Here is a 16,535-nt window from a genome sequence, read left to right on the forward strand (position 1 = left end):
TTCTCGGCGCAGAGCGCCAACGCGTGACTCGAAGTCACAACTCATTTTGGTAGTTCGACTACAGACACAAGGAGTGGCGCACCACGTCCACGCCAGGGCGCAGCCCACTTCGTTCCACAGCACACCGTGCTAGCGATCGCCAACCAGCGCCTCCAACTTCGGTGCCGGCACCACAGACACCTCCCAGGCTCTCGGTACCCCAGTACGTCGCGGCGTATCACCTCCGGCACGGCTCGCTTCGCGAGAGGGCCAGCTCACCTCGAGCGATGGCCCAACCGCCCATGCGGACCAACAACGAGCTCATGGCGAGCTTTGACGAAGGTCAAGTCGACTACGAGGAGTCCCACACGGGCTCCCCGTATCGAGTGGGCGGGCCACTCGCTTCGCCTCGCTCACCGAGCCGTGGTGGCGTTTCTCGAGCGCCATAGCCGCAACGCGGGCCGATACACGCGCAACCCTTCGCTCCCTAAGCCGCGTCGCTACGCCTCCGGCGTAGTCCCCGAACCGTCGTGGCGACGAGCGCTCGGCGCAAGAGCCGCTATCTCCTGTGCGGACTCCGAACCCAATCCCGGATCGTTGCATTGCCGAACTGCTGGAGATCACTGAGCCGTGGTACTCGCCGCCCCGTGGCCTCGGCGTCCCCACAGAGGGTCCCATCGTTACCAACGACTTGGACGAAGCTCAGGCCGAGCACCTCGTGGCGCAGATGAACATGTCACCGCGCTCTCAGCGCCCTCAGCTCCGACCACTGCTCGCCACCGGGCGCGCGGAGTATAACTTCCAGCCCTGCGACCCGGTCGAGGCCGCGCGTCAAGCTGCGGCGCAGAACCTGACGTTATACGTCATTGGGCCTCCGGCCCGTACGCCGGACGAGGTCTCACTTCCCAGGCCACTACGGTCGCAGAGTATCGCGAGCACCTGCGACGTCAACGCATGCTCCAGTCCGTGCAGCGGATGCGGACGTACCCCGTGGCGCTCCCCAAGCTATTGCTGGGAGAGCGGTACGGCCGGCGTGCCGGCCTTGAGCTCTCGGAGCGATGGAGATCAAGCTGATCAAAAGCGCACACGACGTTTAGGCAGGCTTGGTGGAGGGGTACCTCAAACTCCCATGCGTTTTCCGAATCCGGGTACCCTCTCCATTTTACCAGATACTGGGTTGACACCGGCATCGCCGCTTCGCCAGGAGGTGCTCTACATTATCGTGGAGGTTCCCCTGCTCACCGAACAGCGGCGGAGGTGGGCGCGCTATCGCCGGATCAGACATCGGTGAACGGGGAGAGGCTCGTAGGATCCACCATCGCTACGAGGAGCTCGTGAGCACGTCGACGACGTTGACCGGCACCTAAGTCGATACTTTGGCGACGTCGCGGCGCTGGAGCAGCGGGTGGATTGGGCCCAAGTTCCAGACGAGGTATGGAACCGCTACCGCGGGCTTGGGTAGTTTGCTCGTGACGAGGGGGACAGGGTTCAGTTCCTTCACTCCCGAGAGCATCTACGAGCTGAGCGGGTTGCAGAGCTGGAGCGCCACGTGGCCGAGCTTCGCGGTCAGGTCGACCTACTTGCCCCAATGCATGGCGCGCCTCCGGCGACTCCCGTGGCGGTGGCAGTCTCGTCGACCTTGGCGCGTGTGACTGCCCGCGACCTCGTCGACCGCAACGCCCGCGATGCCTCCATCCGTGCCTGTGCCGGATCACGGCACGGCTTGAGCAAGCCCACGTAGAAGACGGGGTGTATCCGCATCTTCTTCGGAAGATTGAGTGTGTACGCTAGGCCTCTCTTGGCCACGACCTTGAAAGGTCCGATGATGCGCGGGCGCAACTTCGTCTTGAAGATGGCTGACACTGTATGCGTAGGTAGGTTCTTTGCATTTAGCAACACCAGATCCCCGACCTTATAACTGTCAAGATTGCCTCTGCCTCTGGCATCCGCATTTTCCTTTTGCTTGTCTTGGCTTTCGGCCATTGCGTCACGTACGTGTCGTAAGACACTTAGACGCGTTGACAGAAAATCGTCGATCTGTTTACGAACAGTAGCCGAGCTGACTTCAGCAAGCCGATCGGCTAGGTCGGCCATCTCCCCCCCACCAAACCCGGAGCCACAGCGTGGCGGCGTCAAAGGGACAAGGGGATGGGCCAGCCCGTTAACGTAAAACGGTGTGTAGCCTGTGGAGGCAATTGCACCGTTGTTCAACGCAAACTCGACGAGAGGAAGCATAGCGCTCCAACGCTTCGGCGTTTCAGCACATATGCTGCGGGGAATGTCCTCCACGACGCGGTTCACGCGCTCCGTTTGACCGTCGGTCTGCGGATGGTCCGCCATGGGCGTGTCTAGCTTGGTGCCAAGCACTGCAAAGACCGCGCTCCAGAAGTGGCACGTAAACAGGGGGTCTCGGTCCGAGACAATCGACTCCGAGAGTCTTTGTTGCCGAAACACGCGATCCAAGAACAGCGTTCCTGTACTTTTAGCATCAATGTTATCAGGCACAGCCGTGCGATGAGCCATCTTGCTCAGCCGGTCCACGAAGACCACAACGCCCATGTTACCAGCCGTGTCAGCCGGCTGACCAAATACTCGTGGAGCGCCAGCACTCCGCAGGAACGGCCAAGCTAGCCAGCGGCGCCGCCGCATGAGGTGATGACTTCACCCGTTGACACGTCTCACACGTGCGTACGTAAGTGCTAGTCCACTTGGCCACCAGTAGTGGGTGCTCACCGAGCTGTAGGTCTTCTCACGGCCAAGATGACCGCTCGACGGGGTGTCGTGCGCCTCATAGAGGATACGATACTTCAAATCCTCCACGTGAGGGATAACTACGCGAGGCGTGTCCTCAACGTCCGCATTGGAAAACAACAGGCCTCCATCGAGGGTGTATCGATGCAGTCGTGCGCGCAGCTGCGCGTGTCCGAGTCCTCAAACCCCTTGCTCCCCAGAGCCTTTAACGGCGCGACACACGTGTCATCCTTGGCATAAGCCACTCGGATCATATCCGGAAGTGACGAAGTCACTGCCGTGACATGAGCGATCGCATAGTCCGGCCTGCGCAACAGCGCGTCCGCGAGGACGTTCTGCACGCCAGGCTTTCATTCACCTTGAAGTTATATTTCGCACAGAAGGAAAACCGCCTGGTCATTCTCTGCGAAAGGTGAGGCAACTGAGTCGCAGTGTGTAGCGACGCATGATCCGTGGATAGACGACGAACGGCTGAGAGCCAAACAGGTGGACCCTGAACTTGACGAGCACTTACTTCACTACAAATACCTCTTTGTCATGAACTTGGTAGTTCTTCTCAGCAGCCTTGAGCTGGCGAGATGCAAACGCGACCACGCGCTCGCGCCCCTCGGCATCTGCTTGTAGCAGGGCACAGCCGATGGCGAAGTCCGAGGCGTCACAGACGGCACTAAACGGACGAGTGGGGTCTGGCAATGCCAGAATAGACGCATGAAGCAGGCTAGGCTTAATAGTCACAAACGCATCCTGATGTTCGGCATCCCAACGCCAGTCTGTATCCTTCTTGAGGAGGCTAGACAATGCCCGAGCCATCTCAGCGTAATTCTCGCTGTACTTGGGCAAGTAATTGGCGCTTACGAAGGTCCTTCTGGTTCATGGGAACCGGCCAGTCAACAATGGCCTAGACCTTGACCGAATAGGCCCGCAGGCCTCGCTTCCCAATGAAGCACCCTAAGAAGGGTCTCCCTTCTGGACCGAAAATCCACTTGTCAATGTTGGCGTTCAACTTATTCCTGCGGATGCACTCGAGCACTGCTCGCAGGCACTCCACGGGGTTCTCCGCACCCGTCTTCCCGTGTTGCACACGACTGTGGACGAAAATATCGTCGTAGTACGTTTGTGCGTACGCTCGATGGGGACTGAATAATTGCATCACTAGACGATTAAACGTCGCTGGTGCGTTCGACAGCCCCTGGGGCATCCCTAATCACTCCCAGAGCATCCCGCTCGGGGTTCTCACAGCCGTCAGAGGGATGTCGCTCGCTCTCATGATCAATTGATAGTATCCATCGACCAAGTCGGGCGCACTGTACAAGTCATGTTGTACTGAAGAACATCCTTCCTAGGGATCGGCGTCTGCGCTGGAATGGTGGCGGCGTTGAGCTTATTAAAAGCGTGGACGATACGCAACTTGCCATTCGACTTTCTGACTCAGAAGGTGGGCGTGGAGTGCGGAGACTTGCTGTCACGCACGATGCCTGTCTCGTGCTTCGCACGGAAGGACGCGTCAACGACGTCACATTTTCCTTTGGTAAGACAACTGCCTCACCACGCAGTATTTAGTTCCGGGAACAAGGTCAATTTCATGACGCACACCTCGATCCGGAGGTAGCCCCGAGCGCGGCGCCTTGGAGACCGCATCTTCGTACTCCCGTAGATTCGGGGAAAGGGATCCGAAAGGTCCTTTAATATAGCAGATCCGCTACGCGCATTCAGCGCCTTTTTGGTTTCCTCGAGGACAGCTTCATCACGAAGCGAGGACGAGTTCATTTCCTCGTCAGGTCGTACCACGACCACCTCAGCCAATTCACAGGCCCTCAGGGCCTCACCGAACTTGGCCAAGGATATTTCGTCCAGCTCCAAGAGAGCGTCGAGCGAGTGCAACGCGTCGAGACGGATGGTCCCGTCGACGCTGCCCGTCACTCCGTTCACGAGTGTGTAGATATGCTCGCTCTCACGTTGTGCACCTCCGCTCGACACGCCATTCTCGATTCGTGCGAGTTCAGACGCCTCGCAGACGAAGTCCGTCTCGAAGAGACCTTCGACTTCGCGCCCCTATCGGCACCAGGTGTTGCTATCTCATTCAGCTCTGGGAGAGCTCCGGTGTCTCGACAGACACCCAACGTAGTGCTGCTCGATCCACACCCTCCACTCAGTGGATTATGGGCCACTCCACAGCTCCTCAGAAACATGCCGACGGCACCGTTGCTGGCACGCAGCGAGGCGCCACCCTCACGCGCGCTCCCGCTAAGCAGATTTAGTGCCGCTCTACATCCTTCAGCCGGGCATCGCCCACGGCTCCTCGGCATTGGGCCGACCATGCCTTCAGTAGCACGCAGCGTTGTCTCACCCTCCGGGCTCTCACCGCTCAGCGGAATTCGTGCCGCTTCATGTACAGTGTCCACCAAGCTCGGGGCACTCCTTCTCGACACGCTCAGTGTTTACCAACTCGGAAACTCCGACATCTAGCACATGGACCGCCTCGGTCCCGTGCTCGCGCCAAAAGCGCTTCTGCTCCCTAGTAGAGGTGGGTTCATGACTCACCAAAGCTCAGCCAGGAGAGATGTTCGTAGCACCAAGGGTCTTGGACCGCCAATCTATCCAAGGCTCGTGACGTTCCAGCCGCGCCATGCCAAGGATGAGATCGTATCTTGAATCCAGGCCCAATGCCAGACAGCGTTCCACAAACTTCACGCCCAGGTCCACAGGGACCTTGGGCACCGTGACACGAGTGCCCGTCGCGAGACGAACAGTGACGATATCATCAACACGCGCTGCCAGCGCATCGGCATACAGCTGCCTTCCTTCTGTCGTGGAACGCCGGGCGTAGTTACCCGACCCTTCCGAATCGATCGAAATCGTCCATGGCTTCTGAATGCCCTTCACAGTCGCCTGGACGACTAACAAGTCACGCTTCCAATAAGAATCCTCAACTCTTGGACATAATCCACCTATTCCTTTTTAGTCTGTTGAGTAGCCAGGAAACGCGACCACACGCGATACACCCGGTTAGGAGGGGCGAACTCTCTGGACACTTGCTTCTTTAGCAGGTCCCATGTCGGAAAGGCCACGTCGACCGACGTCCCGCACGTTAGTGCCCACTCTAGCGCTTGTCCACCGATTTTCGTGATAGCTAGCGCCACGCGCTGCTGCTCCGTCCGGAGCATGGCTCAGCCCATAGCCATCTCGACCTCTCGGGCCCACAACATGTGACTCGCTTCTTCCTTGTCCTCAAAGGTCTTCACGCTCACCATGAGCGGCTTGGGTCTTGGACCAGCGTCGGATGACGACGTGGACGCCGGGGACGCCGCAGGCCGGCATCCTTTGCTGAAAGTGTTCCAGTAGAACATTCGCATAACTCGAGAATGTCTCGTGACCCTCGCTTACCGCGTCGGGGCCTTGCTGCGCATGTTGCGTCACGCCCTCACGCCCTCCGGGCCGAGCAAGGACATGATCTTTTTAATCGCTTCCAGCTAGTTCGGGGTCAAGGGAGCGAACTCCTCCATCCTCACATAGGGTCAGGCGTTCCACACTCAGGTGTCGGATTGACTACAAGTGCTACCAAGTGCAGCGAGGCTGCCGTAGCTTTGCGTCAGAGGAAGACGGGTTAGACTCACCGAGTCTTAGTTAAGGATAGCGGTCGTTCTAATTCCAGAACGACGTACTAGTCCGTACACCCTACGGACTCCAAGATTCAACACAAGACGCTTAACGTTTAGTCGTCAAGGTAAGATAGAAATTGCCACTTTCGTCGGATGACATCAGCTAGGGAGTTGAGAGTTGCGGTTCTACTTGAGTCGATCTAGTCGGTGGTTTCTATCTGTCGGACAGATGCGTTAATACTTCGTGCAAACTGCACGATGTTTTCCAGTGAATGCAAAGAGATTTAAGCCACCAGAACCCGCACACTAGGCTCGAGACTTGTTCTGGCGGAGATGCATGTGGCTATCTGACCCATTTCAGGACCGGGTTCAGATACCCTTCATTACACTATGGGACGTTTTTCGCACTTGGGACCTCCAACCTACCGAACTATCCTACACCGGGGTGCGGGTTGGCAGGGCTGACCACTCCACGGGGTTGATGCTCGTCCAAGATATTGCCTATCTCCGGCCTCCGCGGAAAGTCCCGCACTCGGCGGGGATCAATCCCGGTACCTCCCGGTCTCCGCGTCAGGGTATGACCATTGGCCCACGGGGATCGGTTTTTCCAATGAATACAGAGAACACCGGCTATGCTGGAGGTGTTTCGTCACCTACCCCCCAAGCTCTCTTATAGATTTATAGCTGTTATAAGCGGTAACCTATCATTTAACATACCATCTACTATTCCGCATGGAAGTACGAGGAGAGAGAACCTATTATTTATTGTGCTTTTCTGTCGTTTTGCCATCCTTCGAAGATAGCTGCGTAGGGGTTCCAATCATATGGTGATATTCCTAATCTGTAACATGGACCTGTAAAAATTGGATTAATTAAACGCTAGCCTGATTGGATAAAATTTCTGACTGGACAGCCGGCGCACACACTTGGCCCACATTCCAGCTTTCGCCGGCTCAAGTGCAAGTGCGACCTCAAAGACCAAGCCACTCTCGCGACCAGGCTGGCAGCGCGCACGTACACTCCAACACCACCGTAGCTCAACGGCAGAGTCCCGCTGGCGGGGGGCGGAGGTTCGATTCCTCCCGGTGGTATTACTTGGTACGCGCGTGTGTCGTCTGGTTCGAGCTGTAGTGACATACCAACAGCCGTATACAAGCGACAAGCGGTTTAGGGAAAATTTGCTGAGCAGGAGGTAAATCCAGAGGGAATGCAAAGCAGCTTGCGGTTGAGGGGTATTATGCTCGATAGGGTGGGTGTGTTTCTGGAACGGGTGAGCTCATATACAGAGATGAAGGTGTGGGTGGCTGGCGATCACGGGCAGTTTGCGACTGAAAGGGATTCTATATTTGTGTGACTTCCGTGGACACATACACAGATGAGACAAGGGTAAGTGCAGTTGGTTACGCGGAGCAGCTGAGTGAGATGCATTGTGTGTGAGTGTGGCTCGCTGGTGTGTTTGTGCTCCCCGACCGTGTGTGTGTGTGGGGGGGGGTCTTTGTTCATACCCACAGGATGCCTCCGAGTGGTTCTAGCTTGCAGTCGCGCAGCAAGGGATCGGTGGAAAGGAACAAGCAGCCGTTTACACCAGGAAGAGTGTGTAGCATGCAATGTCGCTGCACGTTTGCACAGCGTTTAGCCCAGGCCTCTCTGCGAGTACGTCTTGCCTTCACCACTCGTAAAAGTGCTTGCTCGGTGGAAAGTTGCACATGGAGAGCCTTCCGCTACCAGAGTCGCTGACTTGTCGGCCCAACATCAAGAATGGCGACCCCCTTGAAGCATGGGACAAGGTCCCACCGTCACCGGCATTCGTGTACACGGTTGCAGTGGAGTATCGCTCCCTAAGAGCTGTGGTTGAAGATCATTTTGGGTGCAAACTTCCCGGCCAATGGTGACCTGAATTTGATATATATATCAAGCCAAGCAATAATCGCTTCGTCGAGCAATCGCTGCCCGGATCTAAGAGCAGATGCCCCGCGTGGCAGCATTTCTGAGAGAGCACCAAGTTGAAGCAGGTCCAGCTTCACAAAGATACATGGCTGTGACTCAAGCACGGTTACCCGAAGGAACGCCTTTTGCAATACCAGACAGCGCTACCTTCCACCAGCAGCTTCAGCATGTGGATGCTCAGCAGGCGGCCATGGATCAAGCGATGGAAGCAGAGCAACAGTTGAACGCCTGCGAGTATCGAGTCGTCAGCGTCAAGCTTCATGGACTACCCATCCCATTGCTAGTAAATGTTGGTGACCTGCGCGACGCGCTCGGACTGCCAAATTACAGTTTACGACCCCCGTTTAGACCTCCCTCGAATATTGAAACGCCTGCATCTGCCTCAAACAGCGAGGATTAGGAGCACAGAAACTCAGCAATCGAATCGACGGAGCAATAGGACGACAATTAAACGCGAGTATGTATTAGTTTAGCTTGCTATTGCTAGGTCACTCGGCTTGCATCCACAATGACAACACAAGTTTTGTCCTACATCCTCTTTCTTTCTAGTACACTTGTACGTCGCAACATTCAGTACGGAAAGCGGATCCTCACGAAAGACCATGTTGGCGTACCGTTGTATCCAGCGTTTTAGGAGCGAAACCCCACTTCAATTGGGTTCAGATCCGGTGAGTACGGAGGCAAAAAGAATAATAGAGCCCCCGTTGCGTGGATAAGGTCTTGTAGTTCCTTGGGTCTTGGCATTGTCCATGACCACAATAGACCGCGGCAAAGACCATGGGTTGATGAATGGAAGGATTTTTTTTCTTGAACACGTTATGGAAGTCAACACGCGTAAATGTCTCCTCCACATTACCCCACCCAAAGAAGCCGCGCACGTCCATTGCAGCCAAAATGGACAATTGCTTTCCCCGACTAAACAGAAGGGTCACTTGGGCAGGGGTATTCCTCGCCGACCAACCATAGCGACGAAGTAGAGATCTAATCAAAATTAAGAGCCATAAGAATTAGTCAGAACAGTAATTAACAGAAAAATAACAACTTTAATCATGAAATATACCCTCCATACTTGGACGTTTCGTCGATGAAGACGAGTTGGTCGGGGTCGCTATAGAAGGGCAGAGCCCGGGCGGCACCCGCGGCGCTCGCTAGGCACACATTCTCGCGCCCGCTTGGTGAGCACCTTTCTTCTCAGATTGAGGTCGAAGCGAAGTGCCCGGCAGATAGTTGAGACCGACAAGTTGATATTATCGCGAAAGTTAGCGCGAAGCTCGAGTCGTAGTTCCCCGAAGTAGAAGCAAGCGTGATTTCTCACATGCTGCCGTACAAATGCGCACACTTCACTTGGCCATCACGACGTCTTGGTTCTTGACTCGTTCTTCAGTACGTTTCCTGTCGTGTGAAATCGCATGTACCAGCTGCCTAAACTACGCACCGATAGTCCTAAAACGCTAGCTACTGTCGCTATGTCTATGGAATATACGTACATGAGCACGATGCCTCTCCGACGCATCTCAATTGAGTAGGTCATCTCTAACGCTTCTGTAGTGGCGAAAAGCTTGAATGGCTGGACAAGTGTCGCCCATTCAGGCCTTCCCCCTATCCGAGACTAGTTCCTTAAGCCCTTTGAAAGAGTGCAACCGGATGCTATATAATTGGAGGAAAATTGAGATTTCCGCTTCTGTGATAGGATAAAATCTGATGTCGCTCTAAGTGCGGGGTAATTCGTGGTGTCAAAACAGACGTAAAAGACTGTTGGGGGGCACCCTATTTGCCAAAAGAGGTGAAAGGCACAATAATATACTACTATTCCGCATGGAAACAGCCTATCATTTAACATACAAACTACTATTCCGCATGGAATTACGAGGTGATCGAGGTCTGGCACTTAGTGGTGACTGCCATATTCCTGGTGGCGTTGACAACGTTCTGTACGCTGGTGTCCCGCAATCCGTGGGCAAACATGTAGATCTGGAGCTTTTGCACCGCTTCTAGTGCCTCGTCGTGCGAGAACGGTTGTTTCTCCTCGCCAACACCGTCACTCTCACTGTCACTTTTAAAGGCTGTTCGCTTGTGTTCTCTCTCTCTCTCTGTTGTCCTCAACAGCATCTTCAACAACGACGTAGCTCGGCGCGCTCAACGGAGCCAATAAATATAACCTAGATATCCAATCCTAGTATGAAGCAGTGTCGAATTGTCGCCTCTGAAACAGCGTTCCACGTGACGGAGTTTGTTCTTTTCGTAGATAGTGAGGTGCTGGCGCGACGAAACCATTGTTGTACTCCTGATTGTGTTTAAAAGTGAGCCACGTGCCCTCACTCCTCTTACAATGTGTGATTTTGGTTTGGCGGGGGAGCTCTTACAACCTAATAGCCGAGTTGACTTGATTTTACTATAGTCACGATTTGGGATCTCACGGAAGTGCTCTAATAGTCGAATTTCCCCCAGGTGTTCTCTGTAAGCGCATTTTGGGCATTTGACTTGGGTTTTGCATGCGTGCCGCGGGGAAAACGTCGTGCATTCTGCACGAAGAAATCCATACAAGACGCAAGATTTGCACGAATATCGGATAGCAGTGCTATTTCGCGTTAAAATCAGCTCTCAAAATTTGAGGGCTGATTTTTGCAATTCTGACACCTCCTACTACGTAGTACTACTAGTAGTATTAGCCTTCACTTTTTCCCAGTCACACTCACATGGAATATGGCTTGTATGGCACGCCCTGCTTGCCCGGAAGTCCCTGTTTAGCCGGCACACCCTGCTTGCCCGGGTTGCTCGACTTGACGACCTGCTTAGCCGAGATAATGGGGTTAATCCACTTCAGCGCAGATGACACACGCGAGTAGACGGAAGGAGCTCCCTCGTCACCGCAGCCCCAGCCCCAGCTCACCAAGCCGATCAGCACGTCATCCTTGTCTCCCTTACCGTTCTCCTTGATGAGCGGGTCACCCGAGTCGGCCACGCAGGTGTCCTTGCCAGCGACACCACCAGCGCACACATTCGTGGGGTTGATAACGTACACCTGCGCGCAGTCTTCGTTGCTCCAGACCTGGAGATCGACACCCAGCATCTCGTTAGAGACGCTGCCGTTGGGGAAGCTGGTCCACCCCCAGCCCATGGCCTTGGACCACATACCCGGCTTGATGTCCGAGTCGTCGGCCTTCGGCAGCTTAATGGGGGCGAACTTGCTGGGCTTCTCCAGTGTCAGAAGAGCAAAGTCGTATTCTAGGTTGGTTCCGTTGAAGTCGGTGTGGTTCTGGGCCGAGATGACCTTGAGCTGCTCGCCGTCCTTCGTGCCGTTGACGTAGTGCGTGCCGACCGCGACGAAGTCGGGCTTCGCGTGCTTAGTGCACATCGTCGTGGTGAGCACGTGAGTGGGTGAGATCAGGGCGCCGCCGCAGTAGGTGTCACCGCCGGCGGTGGAACGGATGCCGACCGAGTAGGTCTTCTGGCCGCTCGGGATCACGCCTCCGCCCAGGATAAGCTGGCGGTGTGTAGCGTCGGCGTCGGCAGTGACGACCACCAAGGTAGCGGCGACGGTAGCGATAACCTTCATGTCGTTGGCTTGGAATGCGGTGTGCAGTGGGCGGTAAAATCCGAAGTGTCGTGACCACAGTGTTCAATCGGATACACAGTACCTGCGAGGTTGATCACTACAGTGCAGCCTCGAGTGAGTACAGTACAGTGTACATGTACCACAAAAGCTAGGAATACAGAAGCGAAACAATACGGTTTGCAAGTGCTGGTGAGAAGATTGGTAGAATTGAAATCGTGTGGGGCTTGATCAAAAGCGAGGGGGCGTTTGGCACCAACATTGTGGTTCGGATAATCCATATGTGGCTGCGCAACGCGACAAGATCGATTTAAGATCGGGCTCTGGCTCGAACAAGGTACCTGAGGGGCTGATCGCGTCGTTTCCAATTGGAAGTTACCAGGATACTACATGCATTAATACGTGGAGATCATCTCCAGGTCGTCTCCATGTACCATAGCTATTAATAGAGAAGGTCACCAGGTTGTCATGTCCAGTAGCTAGCCAATCACGTATTGAGTTTTCGCTTTGGTACTGTATAATATACAGTGATTACGTCCTGATACCATACACCCTGGTCGCGTCATCACCATACCATATGGAGATACATGTAGTATCTCCACCAGATGGAAATACTGTAAAACCTACAATTGTGCCCCTCCCTTTAATAGTACCCCACCCCAGAATTTTTGAGCAACTGGGTGGGGACTTGCGATAGTGCCCACTCCCTGTTTTAGTACCCCATCTCTGATTCAAATTATTAGAATTATCAGATGAGCGTAGAGATCAGAAGCAAGATTCAACTTTGGCGCTTAAAACAAGTTCTCGCCGGTTTGGTTCGATCTCTCTCATTGCCAAATTTGAGTAGTGGCAATGAAGCGCAAGTTCACCTTTGAAGAAAAGTTGCAGACTGCGCGTGGGTCAAGCCTCTCTAGGAAAACATTATGACAAGCATTGACGAGTGGAAAATGAGCGTAAAAGTACCGGGAAACGATGTGGTTCGAAGCTAACTGACCCGTGTTTGGAACACTGTGCCCAGCGAGACCATCATCACAGGTTTCTGTCGTTGTTTTCTCGGAGCAGATGATCAACTCTCTCTGACCACGCACTCCATCTATGGAGAGGCTTTTGTGGCTTTGCTAGCTCTACATCGCGCGACTGCATCTACCAACGACGATGTAGTGAAAAACAGCAGCGAGTCTGAAGATGGCGACGCGTTCATCGACATCATCGCAGAGGCTGATCTCTAAGCAAACACATGCGGCTTTTAGGACTCTCACTTGACTACTATAGTGCCCCATGCCTTTAATAGTACCCCACCCTAGCAGAGGGGTACTTACGGAGTGCCCCATGAGACATAATTACGGGTTTTACAGTAGTATCTCCATCTGGTGATGACGCTAGTAGTGTCGGGCCCGTAATCCGTTGGTGTCCCCGTCTAATTTGGAAAGATGGGTTCAAAAAAATCAGCAAGGATGCAGGACTTGGGCAGGTTTCGTATAGATGCAAATGTACTGAATTACACTGAAGCTAGTTAGGTAAGAATGCGGCGCATCAACGCGGAGAGTGCTCTCGAGCCATACTGTATACCATGACCTTCTGGTCAAACGTGAGGCGAATGTAGCACTTCTTGGACTTGTTGCTTGACTTCGTTGGCACCGACATGTAGGTTTTTGATGAATGACCGCGACGGGACCCCGGCGAAGCAACGTTGCCTGAGCCTTTCATTTGGTCTGCAAATAGCAACTTACTTGCACATGCAAGGTGCTTCCCGACACTTTCCCTTGTCTTTTCCTTTAACTCAGTACGTATCACGATCAGGCATAAGCACATCCCATTTGGATTAGCTCGTTCTCAGCGAGGTATATCGCGTGACACAGGTCCAAATTAGGCGGGGACACCTGTAGGACTTCCTGTTTGTTGCAGGATTCGAACCGAAATCTCCAGCTCGTCAATTGCGAACCGCAATCTTTTCCTGCGAAGATACCGGTACAGGTATTATGCTGTGCATTGCGTTTGTCGTTTTCACCTGGTGATTTGCTCGAGTTATAATATCTGGCGCTCGGTATAAAAACAGAGACCACTAACTCGACCAAGTTATTTTCACCAGCCTTGATATCGATATCGATTTACGCTATCTGTGGTCAATCCAACAACGCAATTCGGGTCGATTTATTTTAAATCGTGATGGCTGTGTACGAATTATAATGCCGCGCTTTATATATATAATATGCAATAGGACACTTACATCTGGACACTTGACCAGATCGACGAGCGGTTAGTTCGATCTCCTTCATCAACCACACCATCGTTCAAAAACAACTTGCACCAACGTTGCAGTGTTCGTACGTTAGGCCCAAATATATCGCTGACATTCTGCATACAGATACCACACATATGCATAAGTAAAACGGCTCGCCAACGGTAGTCGCGAGAGTACATGCTGCACTTGTGCACGCTGAAGGTTTTCGGAAACTGCGGTGATTCGACAGATCGGCAGCGCGCGTTGGCCGAGTGCCGTGGTAACCCGTGTTCGAAAGTACGTGAAAGCTCACCCTACATTTTATTTAGAGGTGCTGCAGCAGTTCATACGAAACATTTTTCCTGAAGTAAAATGGTAGCGTAGTATCAACATATGGTCTTAGCCACAGAGAAGCGGAAAGCCCAGTGATGCAGGAGCCGCTAGTTCACTCACAGGCGAACCTAACGAGCCGTCAAACACGTCCAACAGAGCCGTACCGGAGTAGCAGTGGCCGGCGACGTTACCTTGGTGTCCTGAGAACCAACGATGAGCTCGCTTCGCGAAGTAGGAAGAGGCGGTGCGATTTACCCACACCTGGTTTTTGTGGGAGGTCGATTTACTCCCATCTCGCATTTTTATGTCTTCGAATTATACTGGGAACACCCGAAGAATGGGGGGGCTAGTCCCAACGGATTAATTGCGTGCGCGTAACTCGCCTTGGCGCAACCTTCGCGCCACATCAGCCTGAATGATGTCGACCCAGCAACTTCGATAGATAACTGTTGTCACAGCAATAACAACAAAGAAGAAAAACAGTACCAGTGCCAGTAGCAACCCTTTACCGCACTGGTGTTCCCAGCCAAGTCGCAGACGACCTAGTTCCCGTTAGTATTATTATATTAGCAGTGTCGCACACGTTACGATAAAACGAATTGATCGACTTCAGAGCCTGTTGGTACCGTACACACGGAATGGTAGATGGGAAGATTCCATGATTACTTTCCATGTTCGGCATTTTCTGGTCAAAAACTGGATCTTTTATTGTCAATTCCGGCCAAATTTGTCTGTCCTGCCCGATTGGTCAAATCGCCCCCAAATCAACGACGCGATGTGATTGGCTAGAAGAAGTTGCAGCTGAAGAGTGCGGATTCCGCACTGCGGAATCGCGCCAAGCAAAGATCACTGCAGCACAGCACCCCCCCCCCCCAGCCCGCAGTCTGCTTCCGTACACTTTTGCGCAAAACGCGCGCCCCTCGCTTCGTCAAGAAGCGTAAGAGCATCCTTCTAGACTAGCTCCCGTGTCGTGACTGGTTAATCCATCACTGTCTGCAAACCTTCGTGTTCTATTGATGTAGTGTATTGGCGTTGCCTACCGCCACGAAGCATGCAAGACGCCGTCACCCGATTGGCAACTGGATTCGCGTTTACGATGCTACTGGGACCTTTGAACGAGCGACAAAGTCCATCAATAAGAAGTTCACAGTAGCTCACAGAGAATGGCTGTGCGGTTTCTATTTACAAAATCCACTCGCCTACATAGACGAAACTCAAGATGCCTTCATGCAAGCCCATCAGCTAGCGATCTCCAAGTCATCCGTTTGGCGCATCATTCACAAGTACGGAACGACGTGGAAGGTGCTAGAGAGACGTGCGATGTACATCAAAGAGCGAGATATTTTCCGCTTTGTAGATGAGTTAGCTCACATCGACTGGAACCATCACAATTTGGTGTTCCTAGATGAAGTTTCATTCGACAATCGAGGCATGATCAAGAAGCACGGGTACTCACTCAAAGGGCAGAAGCTTGCAATTAGGGGAGACTTTCAACGCAAACCCAGGGTGTCGATGTTGGCCTTCATCGGTGCGCGTGGTCTGATTGATTATTTTGACACTGAGGGAACATTCGACTGCGTTGAGTTTGTAAAGTGCTGTCAAGATTTGCATACTCAAAGCGTGGAGAAGTTCGTCGATATCCTGGTACACATTCTGTGTGGATCCTGGACGGTGCTTCGATACACAGACACCCTGAAATTGTCCATTTTTTAAGAAGTATCGGCATCGCTCCTATATTTCTACCAGCCTATTGTTCGTTCTTCAACCCGATTGAGTATATGTTCGGGTACGTGAAGAAGTCGTTCCAGCGTCATTACAACGAGTAGAGTGGACAAGACCTTCCGTCGTTTGCAGTCCAGACATTTCGTCGTTTTGAGGAATTCAACATGACGAGGGTATTTGAACATTGAGGCTGGAAGGTCCAGGGATATTTCGACCCTAACGGTCCCATGTCTGTGGAAAATCGACAAATACCAAATACTTGGACCGGTGGGTGTCGTCCAGACAACGGAGAAGATGAATTAGGCTTTAGAGTGAGAGTGGAATGCATCAACTACGACTAGCTATCTGCATCATCGAAGTTTTCGAAGTTCTCAATGGATCAATCACATCGGTCATAGGAACTAGTTGGAAGTCACTTGAATAAATCGTT

At 53.2% G+C, this 16,535-nt stretch overlaps 2 protein-coding genes across 2 annotated transcripts; one reads left to right on the forward strand and one right to left on the reverse strand.

The window, feature by feature from the left end:
- Positions 1-266: 266 nt before the first annotated feature.
- On the forward strand, positions 267-7,861 carry IUM83_06712 (uncharacterized protein; the record flags this gene model as incomplete). The annotated part of the gene is made up of 6 exons (XM_067930942.1): positions 267-365; positions 497-860; positions 943-1,001; positions 7,578-7,599; positions 7,705-7,715; positions 7,841-7,861. The coding sequence occupies 6 exons, from the start codon at positions 267-269 to the stop codon at positions 7,859-7,861; spliced, it is 576 nt and encodes a 191-aa protein (XP_067789603.1).
- A 3,107-nt stretch (positions 7,862-10,968) lies between these two features.
- On the reverse strand, positions 10,969-11,832 carry IUM83_06713 (serine protease trypsin-like protein; the record flags this gene model as incomplete). Its single annotated transcript, XM_067930943.1, has 1 exon — positions 10,969-11,832. The coding sequence occupies one exon, from the start codon at positions 11,830-11,832 to the stop codon at positions 10,969-10,971; it is 864 nt and encodes a 287-aa protein (XP_067789624.1).
- Positions 11,833-16,535: the final 4,703 nt, after the last annotated feature.

The sequence above is a fragment of the Phytophthora cinnamomi genome (assembly GCF_018691715.1).
Source record: "Phytophthora cinnamomi strain GKB4 chromosome Unknown Contig50, whole genome shotgun sequence".
In the NCBI taxonomy this organism is placed as follows: Eukaryota; Oomycota; class Peronosporomycetes; order Peronosporales; family Peronosporaceae; genus Phytophthora; species Phytophthora cinnamomi.